Source organism: Heterodontus francisci, chromosome 4 (assembly GCF_036365525.1).
Source record: "Heterodontus francisci isolate sHetFra1 chromosome 4, sHetFra1.hap1, whole genome shotgun sequence".
NCBI lineage: Eukaryota > Metazoa > Chordata > Chondrichthyes > Heterodontiformes > Heterodontidae > Heterodontus > Heterodontus francisci.
Window position 1 is genome coordinate 14,586,803 of NC_090374.1, and position 14,593 is coordinate 14,601,395.

A 14,593-nucleotide genomic window follows, 5' to 3' on the forward strand; every position below is an offset into this window, starting at 1 on the left:
TGATGAGAAGGAAAAGAGAGGCTTTTAGCAAATACAAGGAGAGCAAATCAACATTAGTGGAGTACAGAAAGTGTAGGATGGAGCTTAAGAAAGCAATTAGGAGAGCAAAGAGGGGATATGAGAAAGCTCTGGCTGGCAAAAGTAGGGAAAATCCCAAGATATTCTATAAGTATATCAATGGGAAGAGGATAACCAGGGAAAGAGTGGGACCCATTAGGGACCAAGGGGGAAATCTGTGGGTGGAGCCAGAGGACATTGGTAGGGTGTTGAATGAATACTTCACTTCTGTCTTCACCCAAGAGAATGAGGATGCAGATATGGAACTCAGAGAGAGAGACTGTGAGGTTCTTGAGCAAATTGTCATAGGGAGTGACAAGGTATTGGAGGTTTTGGAAGGCTTAACAGTGGACAAATCTCCAGGTCCGGATGATTTGTGTCCTAGGATGCTGTGGGAGGCGAGGGTGGAGATTGCAGGGGCGCTGACCCAAATTTTTAGTTGCTCTCTGGCCACGTGGGAGGTGCCAGAGGACTGGAGAACAGCTAATGTGGTCCCACTATTTAAGCAAGGTTGTAGAGATAAGCCAGGGAACTACAGACCAGTGAGTCTCACGTCAGTAGTAGGGAAACTATTGGAGAAAATTCTGAAGGAGAGAATCTATCTCCACTTGGAGAGGCAAAATTTGATTAGGAATAATCAGCATGGCTTTGTCAGAGGGAGGTCATGCCTAACAAATTTGATTGAATTTTTTGGGCATGTGACCAGGTGTGTAGATGAGGGTAGTGCAGTTGATGTAGTTTACATGGATTTCAGCAAAGCCTTTGACAAGGTCCCACATGGGAGACTTATCAAGAAAGTAAATGCACATGGGATACAGGGTAACTTGATAAGGTGGATTCAAAATTGGCTTAGCTGTAGGAGACAGAGTGACTGGAAGCCAGTGTCCAGTGGCGTACCACAGGGATCTGTGCTGGGTCCCTTATTGTTTGTCATTTATATAAACGACATAGATGACTATGTGGGGGATAGGATCAGTAAGTTCGCGGATGATACAAAGATTGGCCGAGTGGTTAACAGTGAGGTGGAGCGTCTTAGGTTACAGGAAGATATAGACGGGATGGTCAAATGGGCAGAAAGTGGCAGATGGAATTTAACCCTGAAAAGTGTGAGGTGATACACTTTGGAAGGAGTAATGTGACACGGAAGTATTCAATGAATGGTCTGACACTGGGAAGTTCTGAGGAATAAAGGGACTTTGGCGTGTTTGTCCATAGATCTCTGAAGGCAGGTTAATAGGGTGGTGAAAAAGGCATATGGGACACTTGCCTTTATAAATCGAGGCATAGATTACAAAAGCAGGGTGGTCATGTTGGAGTTGTACAGAACTTTGGTAAGACCACAGCTGGAGTACTGTGTGCAATTCTGGTTGCCACATTATAGGAAGGATGTGATTGCACTGGAGGGGGTGCAGAGGTGATTGACCAGGATGTTGCCTGGGATGGAACATTTAAGCTATGAAGAGAGGTTGGATAGGCTTGGGTTGATTTCGCTGGAGCAGAGAAGACTGATCGGTAACCTGATCGAGGTGTACAAGATTATGAGGGGCATGGACAGATTGGATAGGGAACAGCTGTTCCCCTTAGTTGAAGGGTCAGTTACGAGGGGACACAAGTTTAAGGTGAGGGGCAGGAGGTTTAAGGGGGATTTGAGGAAGAACTTTTTTGCCCAGAGGATGGTGACGGTCTGGAATGCCCTGCCTGGGAGGGTGGTAGAGGTGGGTTGCCTCACATCCTTTAAAAAGTACCTGGATGAGCACTTGGTACGTCATAACATTCAAGGCTATGGGCCAAGTGCTGGCAAATGGGATTAGGTAGACAGGTCAGGTGTCTTTAAGGCATCGGTGCTGACCCGATGGGCTGAAGGGCCTCTTCTGCACTGTATCATTCTGTGATTCTGTGAAGCAGCCTGTGTCCAGATGCAGCAAGACCTGGACAACATTCAGGCTTGGGCTGATAAGCAGCAAGTAACATTCGCGCCACACAAGTATCAGGCAATGACGATCTCCAACAAGAGAGAATCTAACCATCTCCACTTGACATTCAACAGCATTACCATCGCTGAATCCTCCATCATCACCAACCTTGGGGTTAACATTGGCCAGAAATGTAACTGCAGTAGCCATATAAATACTGTGGCTACAAGAACACATCAGAGGCTGGGAATTCTGTGGCAAGTAGCTCACCTCCTGACTCCCCAAAGCCTGTGCACCATCTACAAGGCACAAGTCAGGAGTGTGATGGAATACTTTCCACTTGCCTGTATGGGTGCAGCTCCAACAACACTAGAGAAGCTCAACACCATCCAGGATAAAGCAGCCCATTTGATTGGCGGCTCATCCACCACCTTAAATATTCACTCCCTCCACTATCGGTGCACAGTGGCACTACAAGATGCACTGCAGCAACTCACCAAGGCTCCTTCGACAGCACCTTCCAAATCAGTGCCTCTACCACCTAGAAGGACAAGGACAGCAAATACATGGGAACACCACCACCTGCAAGTTCCCCTTCAAGCCACACATTATCCTGACTTGGAACTATATTGCTGTTCCTTGACTGTTGCTGGGCCAAAATCCTGGAACTCGCTCCCTAATAGCACTGTGGGTGTATCTATACGACAAGGACCGCAGTGGTTCAAGAAGGCAGCTCACCAGCACTTTCTCAAGGGCAATTAGGGATGGGCAATAAATGCTGGCCTTGTCACATCCCATGAACGAATAAACAATACCTAATAGTACTACGCAAGCACCTTCGTACAGACTGCAATGGTTTAAGATGTAGGCACAACACCAGTGTTCCCTCTAAACTGTGTGGGTATGTGGCTGCACAGATATCCTTGCTTAACCATAATCCATCTCAGTCTTGAATTGGCACCCAGCATCCACAGCCTTTTGTGCGGGACCGTTCCAGATTTCCACTACCCTCCGTTTGGAAAATTGTTTCCTGATTTCATTCCTAAATCGTCTGGTTCTAATTTCAGGATTATGGCCCTTTATTTTTGATTCATATATCAGAGGAATTGTTTCTCCATAATCAACTCTAATTAACCCTATCATTTAAAAATAAAACTTGATTGGCTCACCCTTAAATCTTCTAAACTCAAAGGAAATATAAAGCAAGTTTTTTTGTGGATGTGGGTGTTGCTGACAAGGTTGACATTTATTGCCCATTCCTAGTTGCCGTGAGAAGGTGCTGATGGTCTTCTTCAATCATAGTGACATAGACTCAACCAGGTTGGTTGTGAGATTGGAGTAAAATCTTCGCCAGACTAGGTAAGGACGGCAGTTTTTCTTCACTAAAGCATGAATTGGTTGGGTTTTTACAACAATTCAACACATTTACAGCTACTTTTTTTAAAATTAAAACTGAATTCAAATTCTCAAAATGCTTTTGGTGGAATTTGAACCTAATACTACTCAGATTGCAAGTTCAGTAATATAACCACTACACTACCATACTCCCTATTCAACCTGTGCTCTGTCTAATTAATTATCCAACAGCATATATTCCAGAAAAAACGAAAGTTCTCCTGAGAAGACCAGCATCTGTCTGTGTTGTTGCTTTCCCAAGTACTTTAACAATAATTACCGAAGCTTGTATCATATGCGATCTCTCCATGTGTAAGGAAATTTCCCTAGCTTTAAAACTCCATGAAGAGCCTGAGGATACTCTTCCTAATTAACAAAGTTACTTTGCTTCTCTTATCCCTTCTCTTTCATTTGGAGTCCAGAAGCTGGCTCCTGGTGACTGTGCATTTAGATCCAATTTCTGTAGTTTGGATGCAGACTGGTGGACTCAGGTTAAAGATAGAAAGAACATGCATTTATTTAGCGTCTTTCATGACCTGAAATTTCCCAAAGTGCTTTACAGACAATGAAGTGCTTTTAAAGTGTAGTTACTGGTGTAATGTAGGGAACATGGCAGTTAATTTGTGCACAGCACACTTCCACAAACAGCAATGAGATAATTGGCCAGTTACTCCCTTTTAGCAATATTGGTTGAGGGATAAATATTGGCCAGGACTCTGGGGAAAACTTCCCTGCGCTTCTTCACCTCATCTCTCCTCTGGTTCTTTGCCAATTATCTTCGATCTTGTCCTCTGGTTACTGTCCCTCATACTACTGCAAAGAGCTTCTCTGGGATACATTTAGGAACCAACTGGATGCAGCAATGGGGAGATGGCAGGGTCATTCTGCATGGGTGAGCTAGGGTGAGCTGAACCACCCTCTTGATCTGTAATCGTCTTGCTAACTGCGCTTCAATTGCCCTTTGGTTTCTGTACCTTGGATGTCAAGTCCCGATGGAAGATTCCCTTGGAGTGCAGGTAGCACAAGCCCTTTGCAATGTCCAGCGCCAGCTTGATCCGGACAAACCAAGACAGATACTCACTGCTGCCGAGTACCTGCTCAAGGCTCCCTCCATTGATGTACTGAGGGAAAGCACAAAGAAAAACCCCAATTAATGGATATTGTTCATCCAAATATCAGTATGTTTGAAATCTTGAGATATTTATCTGGAATTATTCACAATGCAAAACAAAGTCAGCTCCTGGAAATGTAAAATTAATGGATGGAAAATAGGGTGAACTGCAGGGGTGGGGGTCACAAATTCCCATCTGGTACTGTATGGCCCATGTGTGGCTCAGTATCAGCTCCTGTCCATACACAGTACAAATTGGGTACAAGGGAACGATTCACTCTCGTTTGGTACTGCAAGGCCTGCGTGTGTCTCAGTTGCAGCTCCTGTACATGTACAGTACACAACAGGAAAGAGTTAATGATTCACTCCTCTCTGGTACTGTATATCCTGTGAATGTCTCAGTGTCAGCTCTTATAGATGTACAGTTCACAATGAGTAAAAGGCAAATTCACTCACATATTGTACGCTTGTGTGTCTCTCAGTCTCAGCTGCTGTATATGTGCAGTACACAGCAGGTAAAAGGGACTGATTCACTCCCTTGTGGTACTGTACAACTCATGTGAATCTCTGTCAGCTTCTGTAAATATACAGCACACATTGGATAGAAACTGTGCTCAAGTTATAATCTAAACGATGCATGTGATAAGTGCCTTAGTTTTTAGTTTTAGTTTTAGAGATACAGCACTGAAACAGGCCCTTCGGCCCACCGAGTCTGTGCCGACCATTAACCACCCATTTATACTAATCCTACACTAATTCCATATTCCTGTCACATCCCCAACTGTCCCTATATATTTCCCTACCACCTACCTATACTAGGGGCAATTTATAATGGCCAATTAACCTATCAACCTGCAAGTCTTTGGCATGTGGGAGGAAACCGGAGCACCCGGAGGAAACCCACGCAGACACAGGGAGAACTTGCAAACTCCGCACAGGCAGTACCCAGAATCGAACCCGGGTCCCTGGAGCTGTGAGGCTGCGGTGCTAACCACTGCGCCACTGTGCCGCCCGCCTTTAACCAGTGGGTCTGGTTGCTTATGAAGAGGTGTTATCATCTGAACATACCAATTAGGAGCAGGAGTAGGCCACTCGGCCCCTCGAGCCTGCTCCAACATTCAACAAGATCATGGCTGATCTGATTGTAACCTCGACTCCACATTCCTGCCTACCCCTGATAACCTTTCACCCCCTTGCTTATCAAGAAACTATCTACATCTGTCTTAAAAATATTCAAAGACTCTGCTTCCACTGCCTTTTGAGGAAGAGAATTCCAAAGACTCACGACCCTCTGAGAGAACAAATTTCTCCTCATCTCTGTCTTAAATGGGTGACCCCTTATTTTTAGACAGTGACCCCTAGTTCTACATTCTCCCACAACTGGAAGCATCCTTTCCACATCCACCCTGTCAAGACCTCTCAGAATCCTATATGTTTCAATCAAGTCACCTCTTACTCTCCTAAACTCCAGCAGATACAAGCCTGGCCTGTACAACCTTTCCTCGTAAACCTTCTCAGAACTGCTTCCAATGCATTTACATCCTTCCTGAAATAAGGAGACCAATACTGTACACAGTACTCTAGCTGTGTTCTCACTAATGCCCTATATAACTGAAGTATAACCTTCTTACTTTTGTACAAATTCCAAAATTCTGTAGACTCTGGAGCAGTTCCTACAGATTGGAGGGTGGCAAATGTAACCCCACTATTTAAAAAAGGAGGGAGAGAAGAAACAGGGAATTACAGACCAGTTAGCCTTATATCAGTAGTGGGGAAAATGCTCAAGTCTATTATAAAAGGATGTGATAGCAGAACACCTGGAAAGCATAAACAGGATTGGACAAAGTCAGCATGAGTTTACGAAAGGGAAATCATGCTCAACAAGTCTACTGGATTTTTTTGAGGATGTAACCAGAAGTGTAGATAAGGGAGAACCAATGGATGTGGTGTATTTGGATTTTCAGAAGGCTTTTGATAAGGTCCCACATAAGAGGTTAGTGTGCAAAATTAAAGCACATGGGATTGGGGTAATATACTGGCATGGATTGAGAATTGGTTGACAGACAGGAAACAGAGAGTAGGAATAAACGGGTCTTTTTCCAGGTGGCAGGCAGTGACTAGTGAGGTACCGCAGGGATCAGTGCTTGGGCCCCAGCTATTCACAATATATATTAATGACTTGGGTGAGGGAACTAAATGTAACATTTCCAACTTTGCAGACGACACAAATGTGGGTTGGGGTGTCAATATGAGCTATGAGAAGGATGCAAAGAGGCTCCAATGTGATTTGGACAAGTTGGGTGAGTGGGCAAATGCATGGCAGATGCAGTATAACGTGGATAAATGTGAGGTTATCCACTTTGGTTGTAAAAACAGAAAGGCAGATTATTATCTGAATGGTGATAGATTGGGAAAGGGGAGGTGCAATGAGACCTGGGTGTCCTTGTACACCAGTCGCTGAAAGCAAGCATTCAGGTGCAGCAAGCAGTTAGGAAGGTGAATGATATGTTGGCCTTCATTGCAAGAGGATTAGAGTACAGGAGCAAGGATGTCATGCTGCAGTTAAACAGGGCTTTGGTGAGACCACATCTGGAGTACTGTGTGCAGTTTTGGTCTCCTTATCTGAGGAAGGATGTTCTTGCCATGGGGGGAGTGCAAAGAAGATTTACTAGGCTGATTCCTGGGATGGCAGGATTGACGTATGAGGAGAGATTGGGTCGACTAGGCCTATATTCACTAGAGTTTAGAAGAATGTGAGGGGATCTCATAGAAAGCTATAAAATTCTAACAGGACTAGACAGGCGAGATGCAGGGAGGATGTTCCTGATGGCTGAGGAGTCCAGAACCAGGGGTCACAGTCTCAGGATACGGGGTATGCCATTTAGAACCGAGATGAGGAGAAATTTCTTCATTCAGAGGGTGGTGAATCTGTGGAATTCTCTACTGCAGAAGGCAGTGGAGGCCAAGTCATTAAATATATTGAAGAGGGAAGATAGATATATTTCTTAATGCCAAAGGGATCAAGGGAAAAGGGGGTAAAAGTGGGAACAGGATACTGAATTAGACGATCAGCCATGATCTTTTTTGAATGGCGGAGCAGGCCCGAAGGACTGAATGGCCTACTCCTGCTCCTATTTTCTATGTTTCTATGTATTCAATTCCCTACGCAATAAACAATAACATTCCTAATTACTTGCTGAACCTGCATACTAACCTTTTCTGATTCATGCACTAGAACACCCACCCAGATCCCTCTGCGTCTCAGAGCTCTGCAATCTCTCACCATTTAAATAATATGCTGCTTTTTTATCGATTCTACTGCACAGAAATAATGCCGTCTGCCCAACCAGTCTATGCCAGTGTTTATGCTACACACAAGCCTCCTCCCAGCCTATTTCATCTCGCACTGTAAGTATATCATCCTATTCCTTTCTATCCCATGTGCTAATCTAGCTTTTCCTTAAACACATATATGCTATGCAACTCAACTACTCTATCTAGAATTATACAGCACAGAGGAGGCGATTCGGCCCATCATGTCTGTGCCAGCTTTCTGCAAGAGTAACTCAACTAGTTCCATTCCTCCTCCCTTTCCCCGTGGCCCCACACTGTTTTTCTACAGGTCCTATTCAATTCCCTTTTTGAAAGCCACAATTGAATCTGCCTCCATCACACCAGATCCAAACCACTTGCTGCGTGAAAACAGTTTTTCCTAATCTCGCCATTCGTTCTTATGCCATTCTCCCTATATCAGTGTTCGTGACCCTTCCAGCAAAGGGAACAGTTTCTTCCCATCTGCCTAGACCCTCATGATTTTGAACACCTCTATCAAATCTACTCTCAACCTTCTCTTCTCTAAGGAGAACAACCCGAGCTTCTCCAATCTATCCACGTAACTAAGTCCCTCATCCCTGAAACCATTCTCGTAAATCCTTTCTGCACCCCATCTAAAGCCTTCACATCCTTCCTAAGTGTATTATTCAGAATTGGATACAATACTGCAGTTGAGGCCAAACAGTGTATGAGAGTTTCATCATAGCTTCCTTGCTTTTGTACTCTCAGCCTCTATTTATAAAGTCCAGAATTCTGTATGCCTTTTTCATCACTTTCTCAACCTGCCCTGCCACTTTCAATGATTTGTGCACATATACCTCCAGGTCTCTCTGTTCCTGCAGCCCTTTTATAATTTTACCCTATCATTTGTATTGCCGCTGCTCATTCTTCCGACCAAAATGTATCACTTCACACTTGAAGAGTCATTTATGGCACAGAAGGAGGCCATTCGGCCCATCGAGTCCATGGTGGCTCTCCACGGAGCTATCTAGTCAGTCCCACCCCTCCGCTCGATCATCATTGCTCTGCAAGTTTATTTCCTTCAAGTGGCCATCCAATTTCCTTTTGAAATCATTGATTGTTTCTGCTTCCACCACCCTTGTGGACAGCGAGTTTCAGGTCATTACCATGTCCTGCGGAAAAAGTTCTTCCTCATATTCACCCTGCATTTCTTGCCCAAAGCCTTCAAATTGTGCCCCCTCGTCCTTGTACCATTAGTTACTAGGAACAGTTTTTCCTTGTCTAACTTATATAAGAATCTTATACACGTTTACTATATCTCCCCTCAATCTCCTTTGTTCTAAGGAGAACAACCTCAGCTTTTCCAACCTAATCTTGTAATTAAAAGCCCCCATTCCTGGAACCATTCTGGTAAATCTCATCTGCACCCTCTCAAGGACCCTCACATCCTTCCTGAAGTGTGGTGACCAGAACTGGATGCAATACTCCAGTTGGGGCCTAACCAGAGCTTTATAAATGTTCAGCATAATTTCTCTGCTTTTGTAGTCAGTGCCTCTATTTATGAAGTCCAAGATCCCATATGCTTTAGTAACCACTCTCTCAATATGTCCTGCCACCTTCAAAGATCGATGCACATGCACCCCCAGGTCACTCTGTTCCTGCACACTCTTTAGATCTGTGCCATTAAATATATATTGCCTATATTCCTTTTGCCAAAATGCATCACCTCACACTTGTCTATATTAAATTTCATCAGCCACCTGTCTGCCCATTCTGCTAGCTTATCTATGTCTTGTTACAGGTGGTTCATATCATCCTCACTGTTTGCCACACCTCCAGGTTTGGTGTCATCGGCAAATTTTGAAATTCTACTGTGTTCCAAGATCCAAGTCATTTATATGTAGCAAAAAAAGCAGTGGTCCCAGCACTGACCCTGGGGGAACACCACTGTCTACCATCCTCCAGTCTGAAAAGCAACCATTGACTGCAACTTGCAAGTTTTGTGTCACCTACAAATTTTGAAATTGTGCCCTGTACACCTAAGTCTAAGTCGTTAATATATATCAAGAAAAGCAGTGGTCCTCGGAACCTTCCTCCAGTCTGAAAAAACAATTGTTCACCACAACTCTCTGTTTCCTGTCACTCAGCCAACCTTATGTCAATGTTGCCGCTGTCCCTTTTATTCCATGGGCCTCAACTTCGCCGGCAAGCCTATTATGTGGCAATTTATCAAATACCTTTTGGAAGTTCATGGACACCACATCTACTGCATTACCATCATCAACCCTTTCTGTTACTGATCAAAAAACTCAATCAAGTTAGTTAAAGATGATTTGCCTTAATAAATCTGTGCTGGCTTTCCTTAATTAATCCACACTTGTCCAAGTGACTGTTAATTTTGTCCAGAAGTATTATTTCTAAAAGCGAGGTTAATCTGACTGGCCTGTAGTTGCTGTGTGTATCCTAAATGTTTTTTTTTGAACATTTGCAATTCTCCGGTCCTCTGGCACTACCCCTGGATCTAAGGAGGATTAGAAGAGTGCTTCTGCAATAACCACCCTTACATCCTTCAGCATCCTTGGATGCATCTGGTGACATCAACTTTAATTACAGCCAGCCTTTCTAATACCCACTCTTTATCAATTTTTAGCCCATCCAGTGTCTCAACTACCTCCTCTTTTACCATGATTTCATCAGCATCTTCTTCCTTGGTAAAGACAGATGCTAGGTACTCATTTAGTACCTCAGCCATGTCCTCTGAAACCATGTGTAAATCCCCTTTTTGGTCCCCAATTGGCCCCACCCCTCTTCTGACAACCCTTTTACTCTTTATATGCCTACAGAAGACTTTTCGATTCCCTTTTATGTTAGCTGCCAGTCTCTTTTTACCTCACTGAAATTGGCCTTGCTCCAATTAAATTTTTTTACTCTGGATTGCTCCTTGGCTTTTTCCATAGCTAACCTAAACCTTATGATACTATGGTCACTGTTGTCTAAATGTTCCTCTACTGACACTTGATCCACTTGACTCACCTCATTCCCCAGAAACAGATCCAGCAATGCCTCCTACCTCATTGGGCCGGAAACATACTGAAAATTGTCCTGAAAGTACTTCAGAAACTCTTCCCCTCTCTGTCCTTTACACTATTACTATCCCAATCTATATTAGGATAATTGAAATTCTCCATTATCACTATTCTATAGTTCTTGCACCTCTATAATTTCCTTGCAAATTTGCTCCTCTATGTGGTAGTGCATTCCACATTCTCACCACTCTCTGGTTGAAGAAATTTCTCCTGAATTCCCTATTTAATTTATTAGTGACTGTCTTATATTTATGACCCGTAGTTTTGGATTCCCCCACAAGTGGAAACACTTCCTTCAGATCTACCCTATCAAACCCTTTCATTATCTTATCGACCACTATCGACCCTTAGTCTTCTCTTTACTCTAGAAAAGAGCTCCTGCCTGTTCAGCCTGTGAAATAAGCAGCCCAGCCCTGACACTGCTGTCCTAGATTCATCTCCAGTTGAGTGCACCGCCTGACCCCTGCATCTGTCTCATTGCCTGGTTTTGTTTAAGGTTGAATTGCCTCTGACCCCTGCCTCTCTACTTATAGATCAGACCTGCTCTCCCCGCAATCTGTTCATACCCCAAACTAGGCTCGTCCAATCATCCTAACTCACTGCTCCTCGTCTCCATTTCCCCCGCACCACCGCACCCTCCCCCTCCCAGTGGGGCTTGCGAAGGACTAGTTCTGGGGCAAGAAGTCTGGCAAGAGAAGGGGATGAGGCCAAATCCAGTAATTTAGGACAGGCTAGGAAATGGAGTCACTTTTGGGGCAGAAAAGTGAAAGAGAAAAGTGGGGGCTGGTAGATATGTCAGGTTGGACAGTAATGTGGGTAGGAGGCCAAGAGGAAGGGTTGGGTATGGATAGTAAAATGGGTCGAGGGTTGGGTGGAGGAATCAGGATTGCACAGTGAGGCGGGTAGAAGATTGGGAGGAGAGGTTGAGATCTGGCAGTAAAGTGGGTAGGGACTGGGAAGAGGGATCAGGATTGGACTGTGAGGTGGGTAGGGGCTGGGAGGAGAGGTTGGGATTGGACAGTGAGGTGGATAGGGGGCTGGGAGGAGGGATCAGGATTGGACAGTGAGGTGGGTAGGAGGTTGGAAGGAGAGGTTGGCAGAGTGGAGTGGATACAACTTGACTGGGAGCTTCAGTGCAAACAGACTGGGTAGAGTGACCTGTTCCTTCTGTTGCTGTCTGCTAACGAGCAAAAGCCTTGGGAAAGAGAATGACCCTCACTTCTGACATGGGGGAATGGGGTTGGTGACGAGGGGGAGGAATAAATCATCATACCACTGCCTTGCCAATGTGGGGTATCACTGCTTGGCAAACAGAAGCTGCTCTGCAGACCCGAAGGCTGGCAGTCCACAACAAGACGCTTAGGAGAAGCAAACTTCCCATTTAACTGGAATCTCAGCAAAACATGCGAGTGATTTACTGGGCCTGTCCAGAAGCTGATTTCGTGAATGACTCACCGAGCAACGAGCCAACAGCAACAGGTCCCAGCAACTCCCAGAGCAGGGACCCGAAAAGGAAATCTGCAGAGAGAGAGAGAATCTGCTGGAACTGTCAGGCAGGATTTATTTTCATTCCTTGCCATTTCTCTGAAGCTGCCAGGACTTATTACAAAAAAAAAATCCACCGTCTCCACAACAGCCCCACCCATCAGTGCAAAACTATTTCACCCTATTGACAATAAATACAACAACTGGTAATTATATAGAGCCTTTAATGCAGTAAAATGTCCCAAGGCAATTCACAGGAGTGACAGACAAAAATTTGACACTGAGCCACATAACGAGATATTCGGACAGATGACCAAAAGCTTGGTCTAAGAGATAGGTTTTAGGGAGAGTCTTAAAGGAGAAGAGAGAGACAGAAAGGTTTGGGCAGAAATATCCAGAACTTGTGCCTGGGGAGCTGAAGGCACGGCCACCAATGATGGAGTGTTAAAATTGGGGATGCTTATTTGGAGGAGTGCAGAGTTCTCGAACGGTTGTAGGGCTGGAAGAAGTTACAGAGATAGGATGAGGGCCAGGCCATGGAAGGATCTGAACACAAGACAGGTTGGAGGAGGGCGTCACAAGCTTTGCCTGATCCAATTCTTGCTCACATGCTTGTTTTCTGGAAGGAATCCCTGGACAGTGAGTGGGAGTGATTTCTTTCCTCTAAAACAGCACGGGCAATGTGTGACATGAAATGACATTAATCTGAGGTCCCATCTGCTCTCTCCTGTAGACATCAAGATCCCATGCCTACTATTGGAAGAAAAACAGAGGAGTTCTGCCTGATGTCCTTACCAACTTCGAAAGAACCAGTATATCACATATCCCTGCCTATATGCAAAGGCAAAGCGAGGGTGAGGGGTAACATCCTTGGAGAAGATTCTCAGGATCTGAGAGGCCAGATGTTTAATTAGACAATGTTATTAACAGATTGAAAAATTTCTTTTACAACTGCTTGATTAAATCCAAGGTTCTCCTGTCAATACTTTTATTTGCTGCTGGGAAATAGTGAAGGGAACAGATTCAGCAACACAGAATGCACAGAATGTGAGATAACATGAAGAAAAGAGTGAGAGAGCACAAGGATAACAGGTTTGAGAGAGGAAGAGAAAAACTGAATGTTAAGGGGAGAAGTAGTGAGTGAATATGGACATACAGAAACTACAAGAGAGAACAGGGACAGAAATAAGAATTAGAAAGAGTGCTGGGGGAAAACAAGAGGAATCATGAGCAAGTCAGGGCCTCTGCACTTCGAATAGTGCAGTGGGATCTTTTATGTCCAACTGAGCAGGCAAACAGCCTCAGTTTAACATCTCATCTGAAAGAGGGCACTGCTGATAGAGCAGCATTCCACCAGTACTGCGCTAGGTACGTCAGCCTATGTTTTGTGTTCAGGTCTCTGGAATAGGACTTGAGCCCACAACCTTCTGGCTCAGAAGTGGGACTACTACCCACTGAGCCACAGTTGATATTGCAATGCAACAGCTTGATATGGTTAAAAGAGCTTCATGGGTTAATTAGCATAGAGAGGAAAGCATTTGTCAGAGAGAGGGAAAACGAGTACAGCATGTGCCAGAGAAAGAACAGCATTTTTTTACTAAAAAAATTCAGCCTAACAGGATAGGCAGCTGGCGTAGAAGTAATGCTATTCCTGTACGCAAGAGATCCTTGAACCTACAACCTTCTGACTCAGAGGCCCGAGTGCTACCCACTGAGCCTCGATTAGTACCTAAAGAGAGAGGGAGTGAGTCATTGGTGCAGTTCCTGGAGATAGAAGAGAAAGGGGAAGATAGGGAAGGTGAGTGATGAGTGACACTAATTGCTGGGGGTGTGTGTACAATACCCTGTGTGAGTGTGGAGTGCACACTGCTGTGGGCTTTGGCACCTTTCGAATATTTTCACTGAACCTGGAGGACATGTGAAGCCGAGAGCACAGAATTCACACAAATAAAGCTGAATATGAAGGCAGGAGAGTGCAGGTCGATGACTTAGTCGTCGGCACAACCTCCTGAGTAATTTTTACAGGGGATGAGGCCTGGAGGTGTGTTCCCTAGCAACAGAGAGACAAACAGGAATTTGCTCCACTTGTCCCAGCCTGACAAATAGCTCTGGCCCCACTGACAGTGAAACAATAAACCCACCACACAGAGCGAAGTTCACCTTTAACCTTTCAGGGACCGAGCTTTGGATTTTAAAGAAATTACAGTCAGGTTTCTGAATCACTGGCTTTTCACATGATGCCCCTCTCCCCA

General features: G+C 44.6%; 1 protein-coding gene and 1 long non-coding RNA gene across 6 annotated transcripts in view; one reads left to right on the forward strand and one right to left on the reverse strand.

The window, feature by feature from the left end:
- The window catches only part of LOC137368909 (uncharacterized), a 111,350-nt gene extending 97,878 nt beyond the window's left edge, over positions 1–13,472 (forward strand). Inside the window, exon 3 of the long non-coding RNA XR_010974837.1 lies at positions 13,075–13,472. This is a non-coding gene — a long non-coding RNA (uncharacterized lncRNA). The remainder of the gene's footprint in view (positions 1–13,074) is intronic.
- Positions 1–14,593, reverse strand: part of tesk1b (testis associated actin remodelling kinase 1b) — a 177,051-nt gene that overhangs the window by 104,692 nt on the left and 57,766 nt on the right. For 4 of the 5 annotated variants that reach the window (XM_068029189.1, XM_068029188.1, XM_068029185.1 and 1 more), the window contains one exon: positions 4,340–4,486. The exons of the other annotated variant lie outside the window; for it this stretch is intronic. In XM_068029189.1, coding sequence (XP_067885290.1) covers positions 4,340–4,486 — 147 coding nt within the window. The remainder of the gene's footprint in view (positions 1–4,339; positions 4,487–14,593) is intronic. 5 annotated transcript variants of the gene reach the window in all.